This window comes from Tiliqua scincoides, chromosome 12, assembly GCF_035046505.1.
Source record: "Tiliqua scincoides isolate rTilSci1 chromosome 12, rTilSci1.hap2, whole genome shotgun sequence".
NCBI lineage: Eukaryota > Metazoa > Chordata > Lepidosauria > Squamata > Scincidae > Tiliqua > Tiliqua scincoides.
The window spans coordinates 19,469,891-19,485,189 of record NC_089832.1 but is presented as its reverse complement, the minus strand read 5'-3'; the positions used below and the strand labels follow the sequence as shown (position 1 = coordinate 19,485,189).

The 15,299-nt window shown below is 56.4% G+C and overlaps 1 protein-coding gene across 1 annotated transcript in view; it reads left to right on the top strand.

The window, feature by feature from the left end:
• EFNB1 (ephrin B1) overlaps window positions 1-7,068 on the top strand; it is a 62,176-nt gene extending 55,108 nt beyond the window's left edge. Inside the window, exons 3-5 of the mRNA XM_066640113.1 lie at window positions 1,932-2,024; window positions 4,335-4,466; window positions 6,056-7,068. Of these exons, the coding sequence (XP_066496210.1) occupies window positions 1,932-2,024; window positions 4,335-4,466; window positions 6,056-6,444 (614 nt within the window). The 3' untranslated portion in view covers window positions 6,445-7,068. The remainder of the gene's footprint in view (window positions 1-1,931; window positions 2,025-4,334; window positions 4,467-6,055) is intronic.
• Window positions 7,069-15,299: the final 8,231 nt, after the last annotated feature.

Genomic DNA, 15,299 nt, shown 5'->3' with positions numbered 1-15,299 from the left:
CCTCCTGGAAGAAGTTGGCCTTCTCACCCCTCTGGTCTTGCTCTCTCTCTTTAACTTGGGAAAGGACCGGTTCTGGGGGAGACAGTTTGCTTTCTGTGGCTAGAAGTGGGACAGCAGGTCGAGATAAGCCAAGGGTTAGGGGGCCATCGGGAGCCTCCTGGCTGAGGATCTTCCCCTCGTTTCCTGGCAGGTACCTCCCCTTCTGTGGTGTGGTGACGCCTCTCTTGCCTGCCCCAGGGCCCAGCTGTAGCCCTGGTTAGGAAGCTGAAGCCTGAGTGCCAGGCAGCTCCCCAGCCACCTCCTTCCGCGGTCTGCTCCGGCCCAGGCCCTTCCGCCCCCTGAGTTCCATCCATTCATCCGGCCCATGAAAACCATTCTGCTCCTGCTTGAGCCAGTTGCTGAGTTGCTAATTAGATTGGGCTCAGCCGAGAGCGGGGAAGGCTGGGCCGGACAAAGGAGAAGGCTCCCACTCCAAGCCCCACAGCACAATGGGGATGAAAGTGGCAGCGGGGCCACTGGCAGGGAGGAATGCTGGGGGGGGGAGCAGGCCGCAAGCCCAGAGATCCTTCCCCCCTTTGTTTCTCCTTTTAATAGGGAGCTTGTTAACCCCGTGGGACAAAACATGAAATGTTCTTTTCAGCAGCAGCCCTCTCTGGGCTGGGCTTAATTGCTTTTGGAGGGGCTCGGGGCATTTGCCTTGCACTTCTGGAGCTCTTCCTCGGACACAATCAGCACTCCTTCCACAGATGGAAGGGGGGCATAGCCCCGTCACAGAAACGGCCGAGTCCCCACATGCCCCTGCTTCCTACTCTGAAGCTTCTGGGGCCTCACTCTGGTGGCAGCAGCACCCACTCTTTTCAGAAGTGAAGGAGCTGCTTGTGCACAGCCTGCCTCGACTGGCTGGGGTTGCTTGCCAGGCCTGTCCGCCCCAGGAGCCCTGGGAGCCGTGCTTGGTAGGCGCCACGGAGGCTCGCAGGAGACGCCTTCAGCCTTGTCTGCAGAACTCCACAAGCACTTCCGCAACCACTTCCTGCTCAGAAGGAATATTAAATTGGGAGAGGAACGCCCTGGTAGGAGGGCAGGTGTTCCTGGGGGTCCAGTATGTCCACTGAGTTCTGTCCTGGGGGGGGGGCAGCCAAGCAGCAGCAGAAGAGAGGCAAACCAGCGGGATGCAAAATGATATCTGGGAACTAGTTTGGAAAAGAGGATCTGTGTGGTGCGCCAGTGGGTGCGCCACCTTCAGAGGCAAGCAGGCAAACTGAACACGCAGCTCCTGGAATGAAAATGGTCAAGCAATTCATGGTCTAAGAGGGAGATGGCATCAGAACACAAACTAGTTCTGCTTAGCAGTATCATAGCATTTTTCTTAAACAGGCCACAAAACCGGTTTTAAGGAAAATGAAATCCCAGGTATATAACGCACATTTACTCAGAATGGTCATAAACTGTCTCTAAAATGTTGTCTCACTCTGAACAAAGTATCATCCAGCAGGCCCAGCAAAATCACTACACAAAAAGCAAAGTGGCATGAAAAGTGCCACACACCATGTGCCCAAATGTGTGGGTAGCTAGGTCTCCTCACATCTTGTGCACCAACCTGTCTGTAACTAGCCCAGAGTCTCACAGCAAGAGCTGGGACCCCCCCCCCCCCAGTCCAGTTCAGGCGCTCTCTACCCTGTGCCATCCTCGTGAGTCTGTCTCCTGCCCCCGCCCCAGTCTTGCCATTCCTGGGTCTTCTGTTGCTACCCAGCAGGCCCCTTGATCTTGCACAGTACCGATCCCTCTGCCCTGTCTTGCCTGGACAACCTGCTAGGCGGAGGAGATGCTGCTTCGGGGCCCTGGGGTCTGCAGCATGCCGTTGACAGTTCGTTTTGCATGAGCTTGGCTTTTTTTGGAAAACGACAATGGGCATTTTCTTCCTCTCCCTGCAGCCACTTCCAATGGGTCTCTGGAGGGCCTGGAGAACCGAGAAGGCGGGGTCTGCCAGACGCGCTCCATGAAGATCATCATGAAAGTGGGCCAGGGTGAGTCAGCAGCTCTGCTCCCTCTCGGGATCCTCTCCGCACCAAATAGCTGTGGCTGAGCCGGGGGCGAGCGGGAGTCCGGCCCAGCTGTGGGAACTGGAGGGGAGAGGCCGGGCTGGCGGGCGGCTCCCAGTGCGGAGCAGGAGATGTCGCAACCCTCCAGAGCAGGGGAAGAGGAGGCTGGGGCAGGGCAGGGCTGTGAATTGTTTGTGTTGCAGCTCCCTTCTAATTGTGGGAAGCTGTGCCTGGGGTTGGCCCTTTTCGGGACACTGGGGACTCCGGGAGCCTCCAGGTCCTCTTGGGAAATGGTGCTTTTAAAAAACCGGGACAGGAACAGTTCCCTCCTTTGTGTAGTTGAGACCTTGTGATTATGTGAAAGGTTTGGAAGGCAGCTGCTGGAAGGCCAGAGTGGGATCCCAGTGGCAAGGTCCCCACCCCCCCTCGCAAAATATAGAAGGAGTTGATTTAAAGGGGCTACAAAAGAGTTAAGTGCAGGACAGTAAGGACAAGGCATAGAAACAGGGAGGGGAGAGATGGCCAGGAAAGTTCCACATGAATCTTGACCCCCCAGCTGAACTAGTCGGGGAAGATGCCCATTTAGTCCTGAGTCCTCACTGTCCAGGGCTGCCAAGGGAATGACCAGGACCCTCGCTGAGCACAGTTTTCCAGACAGGACTAGGGCGAGAGCACAGGGCAGGAGAGGCTTGTGCCCAGCGGGTTCTGCATTGAGCAGAGGCAGCTGAGCCCGGCTGCCTTGAGCAGTCCTTTTGAGCGCTGTGTTTCTAGTGCTGTGGTGCACTGGGACAGCCCCTGTTTTCACCGAAAGGGTCACCGCAAGCCTCTCCCCTTGTGCACTATTTTGCACTGCTGAAGGCTTCATCGAACCAACCCCACAGCCTGTTGCAAGCTGCATTTATTTGCCTGCTGTAGCCCCTCCTGCGCGGGCTAAAACAGACATTGCAGTGGTGGTCATACTTTGTTAAGAGATAAAGGGGGGGCAACCTCCACTCTGACAAAGGTGATTCACATGAGAGGTGCTCCTTCACCTGTCGAGTTTCTCATGCAGTTAATCTGCAGACCCCAAAATCAGCCCTGCATTAACCCCCATCTTGTCTTGCGGATCAAAAGATTGTCAGGTGCCTTTCCTTACAGTTTCTGGGCTTGTTTTTTGGGTGTCCAGCCCTTGCGTGGAGGGGGGAATTAGGAGGACAAAAGGCAGGCCTGAGCTATCCTCCTGAAGGGGCAGGAGGAGGTTGGAAGCTGCCCTGGTGCTGAGTACGTGGCAACACAGAGTTTTGCAGGCCAGACTGCAGCTTGCAACTTAGTGGTTTTGTCTGATTGTCGATTGACAGTCTTAGCCAAAAACAGTCACCACCGCAAGAATGCTTGTCGATTACAAAGGGGAAGCCAGGACGGGTTCGGCATGACTCCTTGCTGGCCTCCACTGTGCTCTCGTCCCCGCCCAGTGCTTCGCCTGCCATCCTCTGCCACTAGGCACCCTGGCTCCCAGAGCAGCTGAGAGGACAGCTGTGCGTGGAGTCAGACAGCCCTTGCTTTGAGACTCTCCCGGCTGCAGGGCTCAGCCCTGACTCGGTGCTTGGCCGGGGTTCCCACGCTCTCTCACATGGGTGCTTCTTCAGGGCTCAGGTCTTGGCTGGAAGCAAACAACTCCCAGCAAAGCGAGTGATCCAGCAGCAGATCTGAGTGATAACAGCAGGGGCTCAGCTGAGGGAGGGCTGGGTGAGGGGCGGAGCCTAGCAGAGTGGGCGGGTCTCAGAAACAAGCAGTGCCGCTCTGGCTGTCAGACATCCTCTCGAGTCTAGTGAAGCAGACTGAGGCTGATGCTGTGGCAGACTTCCAAAAGTCTTGCCCACAGATGAAGAGGCAGATGCCCTTGGCACTTGGGTGTGCGTGCAGCTGTGCCCGTGTACACGGTTGCCTCAGAGCTCTTTGGAGGCCAGCCGGCTGCCCACTGGGAGTCCTGAGTGGACAGTCGGAGCTGAGGCTGCCACCCTGAAGACCCCCTCCTCTGTAGCGCCTTCTGCCACCCTTCTGCCTGTCCCTGCATGTTGACTGCATGAACTCCTTGGTCCTGCCATTAAAGGTTGTTGAAATTGGGAGATTGGAACTCCTTGGTCCGGGCACCCGAGTCCGTCCAGTTTGTTCTTTGCATGCCGCTCAGCTGATGCACCCATTTCTCTAACAAAGACCAGCAGTAGCCAGCAAGTGCCAAGTGCCTGAAGGACGTCCCGCTCCTGCTGCTGGGGGTCCCAGTCACTCACCCCACCCCTTTTCTGTCTTTGTTCCTAGATCCCAACGCTGTGGTGCCAGAGCAGCTGACCACCAGCCGGCCCAGCAAGGAAGCAGACAACACAGTGAAAATTGCCACCCAGAGCCCACGCAACAGACCCCCTCCTGTTGTAGAGGATCCTGGGAAGCCAGGTAGAGTTTCACTTGGAGCCTGTCAGGAGGCTGAGATGGTAGACCGCTGGACCCAGGGGTGTAACCCTAACCCTAACTTGACAGGCCCTTAAAAAAGTGGTGGAAAGAACTGGAATGCTTCACTCAGAACAGGCTTTGCAGATTGAAAAAGGACCTTACGCCACAGCAGGCGTGAGGTTTCCAAACTGGAAGCCTGTCGCTTTTCTGGCCGGGGTTAGGGTGGCAGCAGACAACAGAGGACAGGCAGGCCTGCGCAAAGTTCAGCACCAGGAAAAGTCACACCTCAGCTTGTGCCGGTGGATGACGCAGGTGGGCAGAATGTTGCCTGTTCCCTCTGGCTGGGGTGGGAACTTTGCAGGACACTGGCGCCTGCACGTGGGCCGCTGGCTGCTCTGCTCACTTCCTCCCTCCAGGGCTAGAAACAGTTTGCTGTAAAACAGATAAATGCCTCAGTGCGGAGACTTGGGCTGACTTACTTGTGCGTGATCTGACTGATCGAGGCACATCGCGCAGCCCCGAGTGTCCGCGCTCTGTGCTTGACTGCGCAGCCTGTGGAGAGGGTTGGGACTGTAGGGGGGCTCGGGCATAGAAGGCCTGGCATATCGGCGTGGAAACAGGAGGTGGGCAGAGGCCTGGGAAGCCCCCACAGCATTTTCCCCTGCTGCTTCCAAGACTAGTTTTGTTCCCTTCACAATCACGAGAGCTGGGAACTTGCTTTCCTTTAAATCCAGGAACCACAAATGTTGTGTTGTGAACCAGACAGGGCATGTGTGCCACTCTCTGTCGGCAGTGAGCCCGTGGCCATTTCCACTGTCAGGTCTTCCACTGAGCCTTCCCTCCTGCAGTTCAAGCTCTGCAGCACCCCAGGACACTGGAGGGGGGCTGGCTTCAAAGATCAAAGAGTCCCCCCCCCCCCGCCACCCCAGCTCTGTTAGTGCTCTTCTGCCCGGGTTGGTTGCTGGCCATCTGTTTTTGCAGTTGGAACCCTGCCTGTGCCAAGGGCCTTTGAAGGGGCTTCCTGACCCTGCTGAGAGAAAAGCACAATCAGATGCAGTGGGGGGTAGAGGAGGGGTGGGCGGGCAGGCACGGGGACCTACTGCTTGTTCCTCTGCTGCTGATGGGCAGCCACAGGTCGGACAGGCAAGTGCCAGACAGATCCCTTAGAACAGGCAGTTCCATTATTACCAGAATCGATCACCTCTCCCCCCCCCCCCCACAAACTTGCTCAGCTTCCGCCTTTAAGAGCCAGTGTGTACACACACACAGAGCCAGGAGATGCCTGCAGGGGGTCTGTATGCAGCCTTGGATGGGTCCAGAATGTGTGTGAACTGGGGCAGAGAGCAGAGCAGCCTCTACAGGTGTGGATCCAGCCCCAGAGAGCACCTCTCCCAGGCAGCCCTGGCCCAGCACTGCTCTGGCTGACTGTAAAAGATGGTGTTTGAACCCGAGGGAGGAGGAGGAACGGCCCAGAGCTGCCTGTTGGGAGGGGCAGGCTTGTGGCCAGTTCCTGCGGAGCTGAGTGGGGGTCAGGGATCTTGTAGCGAGAGACCTGCTGACCAGCCTTGTCCTGCTTCTGTTTTCCCGCCCAGGCCCCGTCAACCAAGGCGACCAGGACACGGGGAGTCCCTCCGACAGCTTCTTCAGTTCCAAGGTGGCCGTCTTTGCTGCCATCGGGGCTGGCTGCGTGATCTTCATCCTCATCATCATCTTCCTGGTGGTCCTCCTGATCAAGATCCGCAAACGGCACCGCAAGCACACCCAGCAGCGGGCGGCGGCCTTGTCGCTCAGCACCCTGGCCAGCCCCAAGTGCAGTGGCAATGCGGGCTCGGAGCCCAGTGACATCATCATCCCCTTGCGGACTACAGAGAACAACTACTGCCCGCACTATGAGAAAGTGAGCGGGGACTACGGGCACCCGGTCTACATTGTGCAGGAGATGCCCCCGCAGAGCCCAGCCAACATTTACTACAAGGTGTGAGGACAGGCCTCGGCGGCCCACCCACCGGAAAGCACTACCGGAGCCAGGGCTGGAGGGGCAACCGCTGCCAGCTCGCCTCCCCCACCGCCCCAGGAGTGGCGGGCTTGCGCTGCACAGGAGGAGAGGGCAGCCACGGTCCCCAGGCGAGGCCAGGCAGAGCAGGGAGCCCCCTGCCCTCCTTTCTCCCCCACTAGCAGTTTAGTTTTGTAGTCCGGAGCTTTTGCAATCCCAAGACTGGGGGAGGGGCCCTCCCCAGCCTCTCCTTCCTCTGCCTCGGCCCCAGCAGCACGTTCAGAGCCCCCCTCCTGGGGTTCTGTGCCTTTCCTCGCTCTCGAACATGCCTGGGGCACCCCCAAGAACTCCGCCATCCCCGCTGTCCCTGGCCAGCCACTTTCTGTTTTTCCTCCAGCGTTTCAAGTTCCTGCTTCTGTTATTGGTCTTCTGGATGGGGGGGGCAGGGCTGTGCCTGGGGGTGAGCTACAACAAACCAGGGGAAGATGGCCCTTATTGCCCAGCTGTGATGGAGACCCTGCAGAGGGAGGCAGGTGGCAGCTGGGCCCAGCTCTTCTGCGATTATGACAACTCTAAGTCTCTCTTGTCACTTCTGTGTGTCACACCACCGCGAAACAGGCTCTGAGCCACTCCTGCAGCCACTGCCTGCCCTGAGCTGCTCTGTTCTGCTGACACCCCCAGCCCCCGTCCTCCTCCCCACTTCACCCAGCATTGTGGCACCAGGGGGCAGGCAGCCAGAAACAGACTCTCTTCCTGCCACCTCCTGCTCCTGCCTGCCATTTTGAGCTGTGGCGGTCCCAGTTCAGAGCAGTTGGCTCTCTTTGTGTTTCGTCTGTTTGGGGGTTTTCTTTCTAATTTTATTTTATAAAACGGAAAAAGTATCGCGTCTCCAGCGGTCCGTCTGACAGAGAATCCCGTTCTGCAAGCAGCAGGTGGGGGGCAGCCATTCTCCCGTCCCCTGGAAGGAAGAGTTTGCCCTGGCAGGGCTTGGCTTTCCACTCATAGCCAGGATGAGCAAAGTGCCCCACCGCGTAGCATGCTGGGGGCGGTGAGGGGTGTGTGTTGCAGGAGCCTCCTGGGAAAGCAATGCACTGCCCCACACCTGCAGGCTCTCTCTTTGCAGGGGCTGTGCTGTCCAGGGTCGGGGTGGGTTGCAGGTTCTCCTCTCCACTGTGTCTCAGACTGCAGCACTTGCATCTTTTCTGTGGGGGTGGGTAGATACCAACGGGGGTGAAGTGGAATCTGCTCTCTGCCTCCCTCCTCGGGGACTCTGGTCACTGAGACCCAGGCCTTCCTCTGCCCGCAGAGGTTCATCCTGGATACTGCTTCTTGGCTGCTCTAGGAAGATGATGGGATTAGTGGCTCTCATGCTCTGGGAGGGGAGGGTCCCTCTTCAGGCCCCGCCCCAAGGGGCTGTTCACTTTTTGAGTAGAGAGGCTGCAGCGAGTGGTGCGTCACAGGAGGAAGTCTGCTCTCCACCCCCTTCAGTGGGGTCTGGATCCCCTAGAGTAGGGGAGCCGCACCCTGGTCAGAAGGCTTGGTCTTATCTCCACGTGCAGGAGCCTTGTGGAATGCAGAGAAGCTGCTGGACCCTGGAGGTGGGGGGATGGAGGGCATTGAGTCGGCTACTGAGTGGCTCTGTGCTTGGGCAGCTGACTGAAGCCATTCCATCCTGTCTGTTCAGAAGGACCAGCTTTTCTCAGATGCAGAGGTGGCTGCCTGTCCGGTTCATTGGCGCTTTCCTCCTCGCACAGGAGTGAGCCCTCCCTGGACAAGTCCACTCAGCAGCAGCAGCAGCAGCTTTGAGCCTTTGCTTGTCCGGCTGCACTTCCTGATCATTGCTGAGAACTCCCCAACTAGGCCGGACCTCCTCCCCCTGCTGGGAGTGAGCTGCACCTGGGAGGGCACCTGAGCAGGGCTGTGCTGCATCTCATGCTGCAGGAAAATGGTGAGGAAGGGCAGGAACCAGTCTCACGGCTGGCTGGCTGGCTGGCCAGCCACTGCTGGGAGCCCAGTGGATGACTGCACTAGAAAGCGGGGCTCAGCTCCCCTGATAGCTCCTGTGCTGGATCAGGGCATGAGCACCAATCAAAGACCCCGCTCCCACCATTCATTGGTCACCAGGCAACCAATCTCACCCCTCCCCATTATCCACACACCCCCCCTCATTGGTGGAAACTGACCGCCTGGGAGAGGAGCCTTGCAGGTCCTTGAGCATTTGGAGAAAAGTCTTTTCTCCTCCATTGTCACCTTGCATTCCGAGTCATGCCGAAAGCCTTACTTGAGGTGGAGGAGGGCGGAGGGGGTCACACGGACAGCCGTTCTTACCCTCCTGCCCTGTGCAATCTGCTCTACCCCATCTCTCCTCCAAGGTGAGGGGCAGGCCCCTATTCCTGCCTGTGCAGGCCCAGCCCAGAGCCCTCCCCTCTTCCAGGCTGCAACTGCCAGCCCCCCTCCAAGCACTAATGCTGCACCAAAGCCTTACTCTTGCTTTGTAGCTGACCTTGGGCTTCTGCTGCCAAGACCTACAGCTGGCTCTGGGGGCCCCTGCCTGTGGGGGGTTGAGACACCTGGGGGGGCACCCTCCCCCTGCGCTGAAGCCCCCTTTGATGTCTCCCATTTGCTTTTTAAGACCAGTTGGCTCCTGCACAAGGCAATAAACTGGCCTGATGAGGCTGGTGGAGGGTCTGGGTGCTCGTTCTCCCTCTGGTTGGCCTTTGGTTCCTGTTTGGGACAGAAAGGAACAAATTTCCCAGAGAGGCAACCCCCCCCCTTTGCCATTCTCCAGAGACGCCTGCCTTGGGTGCCATCCTGCTCTGCCCCTCCCCACCCCGTCCCCTTCCTCCAAGCGCACTATTCTTTCTCCCTTCAGGATCTCTATGCAGGAAACGGGGGGGGGGTGTGTGTGGCAACAGGTGGGAGAAGTCCCTGGAAGGGCTTTGATAATTGTGCACTTTGAGGCCGTGTTGGTGGAGCAGCAACCAAGGATGCTGCTGGCCTTCTCAGGACTCCACAGATGACCGACAATTTTCTATTGTTTTATTTAAGATTGTCAAAATTTTTAATGACATCTCCCCCCTCCGGTCACTGTTACCTTGCCAGAAATGTAGGACTACAGATTGCTTAAAACAAAGGGTGGGGAGAGAGGTTTTCCTCTTGGTCTGCAGGGCAGTTCAGTCCCTGCCCAGGCAGAAGTGAGTGGCAAGGAAGCCTCCCCCCGCCCCAGGTCTGTCCATGCCACTGCGGCATGCTCTCCTCTGGGCACCCACCCAGCACAGGCCTCCCTTTTGTCCACTTGTCTTGTGGATTGGTGAACACCCTTCCCACTCTTCAGAAATGGCAGGGAAAGAACTCCCTCCCCCCCCCCCCCAAAAAAAAATCACCATGCTTTTGGAAATTCAGAACTGCCCAACTCAGGTGGGCCGAATGCGTGTGGCATTTGCCACAGGTCAGGGAAAATGTGTGCCCCATTTGGAAGGACGTAGGAAGGTGATGCAGTGGAGAAACAGGAAGGAGGTTTGATCCACATCTTTGGCAGCCAATCCAGCAGGAGAGGCTTTTAGCAAGGGACGGGGAGAGTGAGAAGCTGCACAATCCTCAGCCCGGTGGCACTGGAACGGGATCTTGTCATGCCAGATGTGGCCCCTTCCTGGTGTGCTTGCTGCTGTGCGTGCGTGTGGTGGGACAGCCCAGGTGTCCCTGGCTTCCTGCGGGTTGTATGCAGGGCAGCACGACAGACACGCAAGTCTTAACAGGTGGGACAGGAAATGCAGTTTGCTACGCAAAAGTGAGGAGCACTGCAGGCCAGGGCAGGTTCCCTCAGAAGCAAGTTCCCTTGAACAGAACTGACTCTTGGGTGAGCTGGGGTTGGATTGCAGCCACAGTGTAGGAAAGTCGTCCGTCGGTGTGAAGCCCCTGTGCCCATCCCTGGTGGCGGGGGAGGGGGGGTGATCTCTGCTGTCTGCATAGAACCCTCCTCTTTCCTGCCCTTGCCTATCATCTCAGGTGTGAAGATCAGCTTCACCGCAAGGTGGGTGTGTGGGTTTGGTTACCAGTGCAAAAAGAGCAAACTTACTGAGCTGGGGGGCAGCAAAAAAAACCCTTGAAATATGGGGGGGCAGGGAAAGGATGAGAAAATGGGGTTGTGTGGAGCACCTCTTGTCTGCTGAGTCCTGAAATAGGATTTATTCTGGGTTTTTTTCAAGAGGACTTTTTTTATCTTGAGGCTTTGTTTTGTGTAAATAACTAGTCTTTTTTGAAAGAAATAATGTAAAGATGTTTTGTATAAACTCTGGATTATTTTCTGGTTGCTTTTTCTTAGAAAAAAACAAATGCGAACTAAAAAAACAAACAAAAAATAACCACGAGAACGGGTGTACTCCATTCATCATACAGCAGTCCGACAAACAGGATTCATCCATCAGCAACTGTGTGTGTGGGGGGGGGGGCAAGTTCTCCTGAGCACCAGGTTGGGAATCCCAAAGGAAGGCTGGGAGGAGCAGAGCTTGCACTTGGGCAGAGGCAGGACCCGTCGGCGAGGCGAAGGGTTGGCTGGCTGGCATTGGCTGCTGCCTGGCCAGGCCTGGGTCCAGTTCACATGCTAGCATTTGTCCCAGTTTTGACCACAATGAAGCAAGCGAGTTGCTCGTTCACGGGAGTGGGGGTGGTTGTCCAAAGATGGGTAGTGAGCGGCACTGCACAGAGCTGGGAATAGCTTGGACTGGCCTACATTCCGCCCGGAACGGTTGGCTCCTTGTCCACACTGCAGACCTAGATGGGTTCTGTGTTGCCCAAATGGCCATGCATTTCCCAGGGAATGCTGGGAGTTGTAGTTTGAGTGTGGGAATTCTGTCGGAGAGCCTCACAGGGTTCTCTGGGAAGAAGGCATGATGCACATGTGGATTTGGTTCCTCAATGCGCTAGCCACCAGATGCTTAAGGTTGTGTCTGTACAGGTTCTTAGGCCAGGGAGCACTAACAGTGTTTTGGAGCACAGCTGCCCTGTGTCACCTGCAGTGTGCAGCTGTGAGCCTTGCCACCTCTCTGCAGTCCGGCATGGTGCCGAGAGCGGTTTCACTGGCATTTGCAGGCCAGAGTGCTGCAGCACCTGATGGACTCAGGGCAGTGCCCTGGTTTGGCTCTGGTCTTGTGTTTCTTGCCAGAGTGAGCTCAAGGCAGCCAGGGTCTTATTCCCTTCCTGTGGAGTTGCCTACCGTCCTTCTCCCCAGGCCCCAGAAACACTCTTGTGACTGCATCTAGGCAGCCATGCAGGAGTGAGAGACCACCAGCCACAAGGGGGGTCATTGTGTCTCCTGATGTTGTACTTTTCTGCTACTTCATCTCCCATCTTTGGCTGGTGGTGTCTCATTTACAGGACTGGAAGAAGAGAATGAGATCAAGTCCATAGCAAGCTATGTTCCTGGTGCCAACTTAGTAGCATCCCTGAATGAGAAGCAGCCCTGGAGCCGAGCAAGTGAGTGTCCTTGTAGTGGGGCTGAGAGCAGTGAGTGTGCTGGAGACCCATCTCATCGCCACACTCATGCCCACTGGTGTCCAACTTTGCAGAGACATCCCCCAGAACCTCTTTCGAGGGGTGGGTATATCCCATGCACATCTGCACTCCCTGTGCAAACATCGCTCCTCCCAGCCATTCGCTTGCTTGCTTAGCTCACCTCATTCAGTGCCACACATGCCAGCAAATTCTCGTTCCTCCCCTGTGGCGTCACTCTGTAAGTCACATGATCAGCCAGGAGTGGAGTGGGCCGGCCAGAGCTGCCCGCTGCTCTGGGCAATTTCTTCGCTCCAGCAGTGCCCCAGAAGCCTGCATGGACAGACAAGGTGGGAGAGAGGGGGGGACCGTTCTCGCTTCTTGCCCTTCCAGTCTCTCTGGTGGAAGGCAGAGCGGCAGCAACTCCTGCTGAAAAAGCAAAACTGTTGGGAACAGATGGGTGTGAGGACATGCCAGTTGGATGAGTGGTTTGCCCTGCAAGGCAGCAGCTGAGCTCTCACTGCCTGGTTGATCTCCCTGTTGGCTTCCAGTCCACATTGGCTCTCCAGCTCAGGGCTCTGGGTCTCCTGTGGGTGACACCATTGACCAGAGCGGAGTATTCTTTGTCATTGCCACTTTTTCTTTCCAGATCCTTTGCCTTTTTTACACACCCTTTCCACCCAGGTTATCATATCATTGTCAGTAATTAATAATACGGGATTTGAATTCCCTGGAGCCATGATGGAACCTGTTATATTGTTAAATAAAGATTTTTCCTATGGAACTTGGTTGTCTCTCACGTGCTTTTTGTTCCCCCACAGCCTTGGCTCTCAGAAATGCATGCGCCCACAAGTGAGAGGTGGTCACGGACTCAACCTGCTTCCTGGAGGCCCCCCCCCCACCTAGTGGGGGACAGGGAAGCCAGTGAGAGCTGAGTCACAAACAGCAGCGCATAGACAATGCTGTCTGAGTGTTCAGGCTTCATGTATTCTCCCAGTAACCCTAACAAGATCCTTTAAAATACAGAGAGTTACTTCTACAAGGGAGTTCATGGGTTTATCTCCATCAGTGTCTGTAAGAGGGTTTGGTGACTGGATGGAGCTCTCGATCACATTGCTAGGAGGAAACAAGTTCTGTGTTGGGTCTGGCGTCAAAGTCCCGTGCACTGGTCCCACTCGGGCCTCTCCGGATGTCCTCTGCAACCCAACCAGCCCCACTTTGGAGCAGGGCCACCGGCCGGATAATGACTTCCAGCTGGCACTCCAGCAGACCTTCCCCTGGGAAGACCACCCTGCCGCTTGAGGCACGTTGCATTGTAGCCCCCCCATCCCCTCTGGTCGCCCTCTGCTTTCCAATGAAGATGTTTTCAGAAATCCCAAGGAAAAAAAATTGCCCGCCCCCAGTCCGCATCCTCTAATTGCCAGGCCAGGGGGACGCTCTGGCCGGGTAATGGCTCTTCCAGGCTCCTTTGAGCATCAGTGAGGAGACCAGGTGCAGCCTGGCAGGGGAGGGCAGGAGGGGCTTGTGTGTGGGGAATGCGCCTCGCCCAGACCGATGGATGGAGACTGAGGGGGGGAAGGGACTCTGGAGCAGTGGGGAGTGGGCAAGGCCCCAGAAGCCTGTTGGGAGCAGAATGAGGCTGAGGCAGGGAAAAATGGCTAAAGGAGGCAGGCTTTGAGCAGCCATGTTAGTGGGAGATTAGAGAAGCATTTTAGGTCAGTTGCCATTGTGCAGGTTGCCATGGTGACCTACTTAACCTTTCCGCCTGGAAGGCTGCCTGTCAGTTCCTTCCATTGAGGAAGGGTCCCCGACTCCCCCCACCCCTCCCTCCCGCGGAAGCAGTGATTATGGCACAGGACTGGAGGAGGGCAGAGGCCTCCACCTGCTGGAGCATCAGGTCACCTCCGCCAGGCACAAGGTCAGCATCCTGAAGCGCCCCCAAGCAACAAAGGCTCTTCCCTGACTTTGGGGGGGGGGCCTGTCCCATGCTGGAGGGGGGAACCAGGCCCTAGGACAAGAAGTAGCTCCCCCTAGAACTTTGTCCCTGGGCCACAGCTGTCGGGAGCCTTGGCTCGCCAGCCTCAGTCTCGTGCCAGTGCTTGCGCCAAGGGCAGGCGGGCTTCCTGGTGCCCTTTTCCACCTCTTCCAGCTAGAGGCAAATCAGGTCCCTCCTGAGATGGGCAAGTCCTGCCACCCCAGCCCAGTGCCTAGAGAGGATCACAGTGAGAAGGCAAACAAGAAATGGAGGTTCCCTGGGGGCAGGCAAGGGGCAGAAGATTCCCCTTAGGGTGGGGGTCTGGGCAGCCTGGCTCAGAAACTCTGTGCCCCAGGGGCCTTCGCAGTTCACTGCAGCAGTTCCTGCTGCCAGAGCGCTCCCTGTCTGACATGCAGCCTGCCAGAGCCATCCGTCTCGTGACCAAGTGTTGAGCTGGAGAAGGCTGCATGTGAGCACCTGCCATTATCGCCCCCTGGAATTCCAGGACTGCGTTCTGGGATCAAACATTGAAGTCCAGTGGATGTCTGTTGGACAGTAGGCACAGAACAGTCAGCCACATGACAGCTGTTGCCCCCCTCCCCGGCCACGCTCGCTCAGGTGGGCAGCATTGTGTGAACTGGCTCAGAATCAGTCTGTGGCTGATTCTCCAGAGCACGGCCAGCAGGCTATCGTGGCCATGCGCCTCTTTCCTATGTGCTTCCAGCCAGACTCATCCCAGCCTCTCATCTCTGACCAGAAAAGGTGGACAAAAGAATTCCTTCAAAACATGGCTGCAGCCCACCTACCCTCTAGAGCAGGGGTACCAAACTTGCTTAAGAGCCACATAAAATAAACATCAGATGTTTGAGAGCCACAATATTTAAGAAGCATTTAAACTCGTAAATACATTTACTCACCATGAACACTGAACTTAAGTTTTCATCCAGTGGACTCTCAGTTTATGCCCGGTAAACAATTACAAAGCTTGAAAATTTATGATCTACCTTTTCTATTAATTGTGATGCAAAAAGGAGCTCAGTCAACCTATTTGAGAGCTGGACATTATATGTCAAAGAGCCACATGTGGCTTGCCAGCTGCAGTTTGTCCACCCCTATCCTATAGCAAGTCTTTCAGAAGCAGCACAGAGATGGAGGGACCCAGATAATCCATCCCAGATTTTACATTCTACTCCAAGTTGGGCTAAGTGAGGGGAGAGAAGCTGGGAGTTGCTGCCTGTCAGTCAGCTCCCCATCCAGGCTGGATTTAGCCAATAAAACAGCTCTCTTTCCCCATTCCTGCAGGGGCTTAGAGCATTAATTCCAGACTCCTGGTGAACCAGGCTCAACACGTTCTTGCCAAGCTCCAGGGATTCCTCTGCCT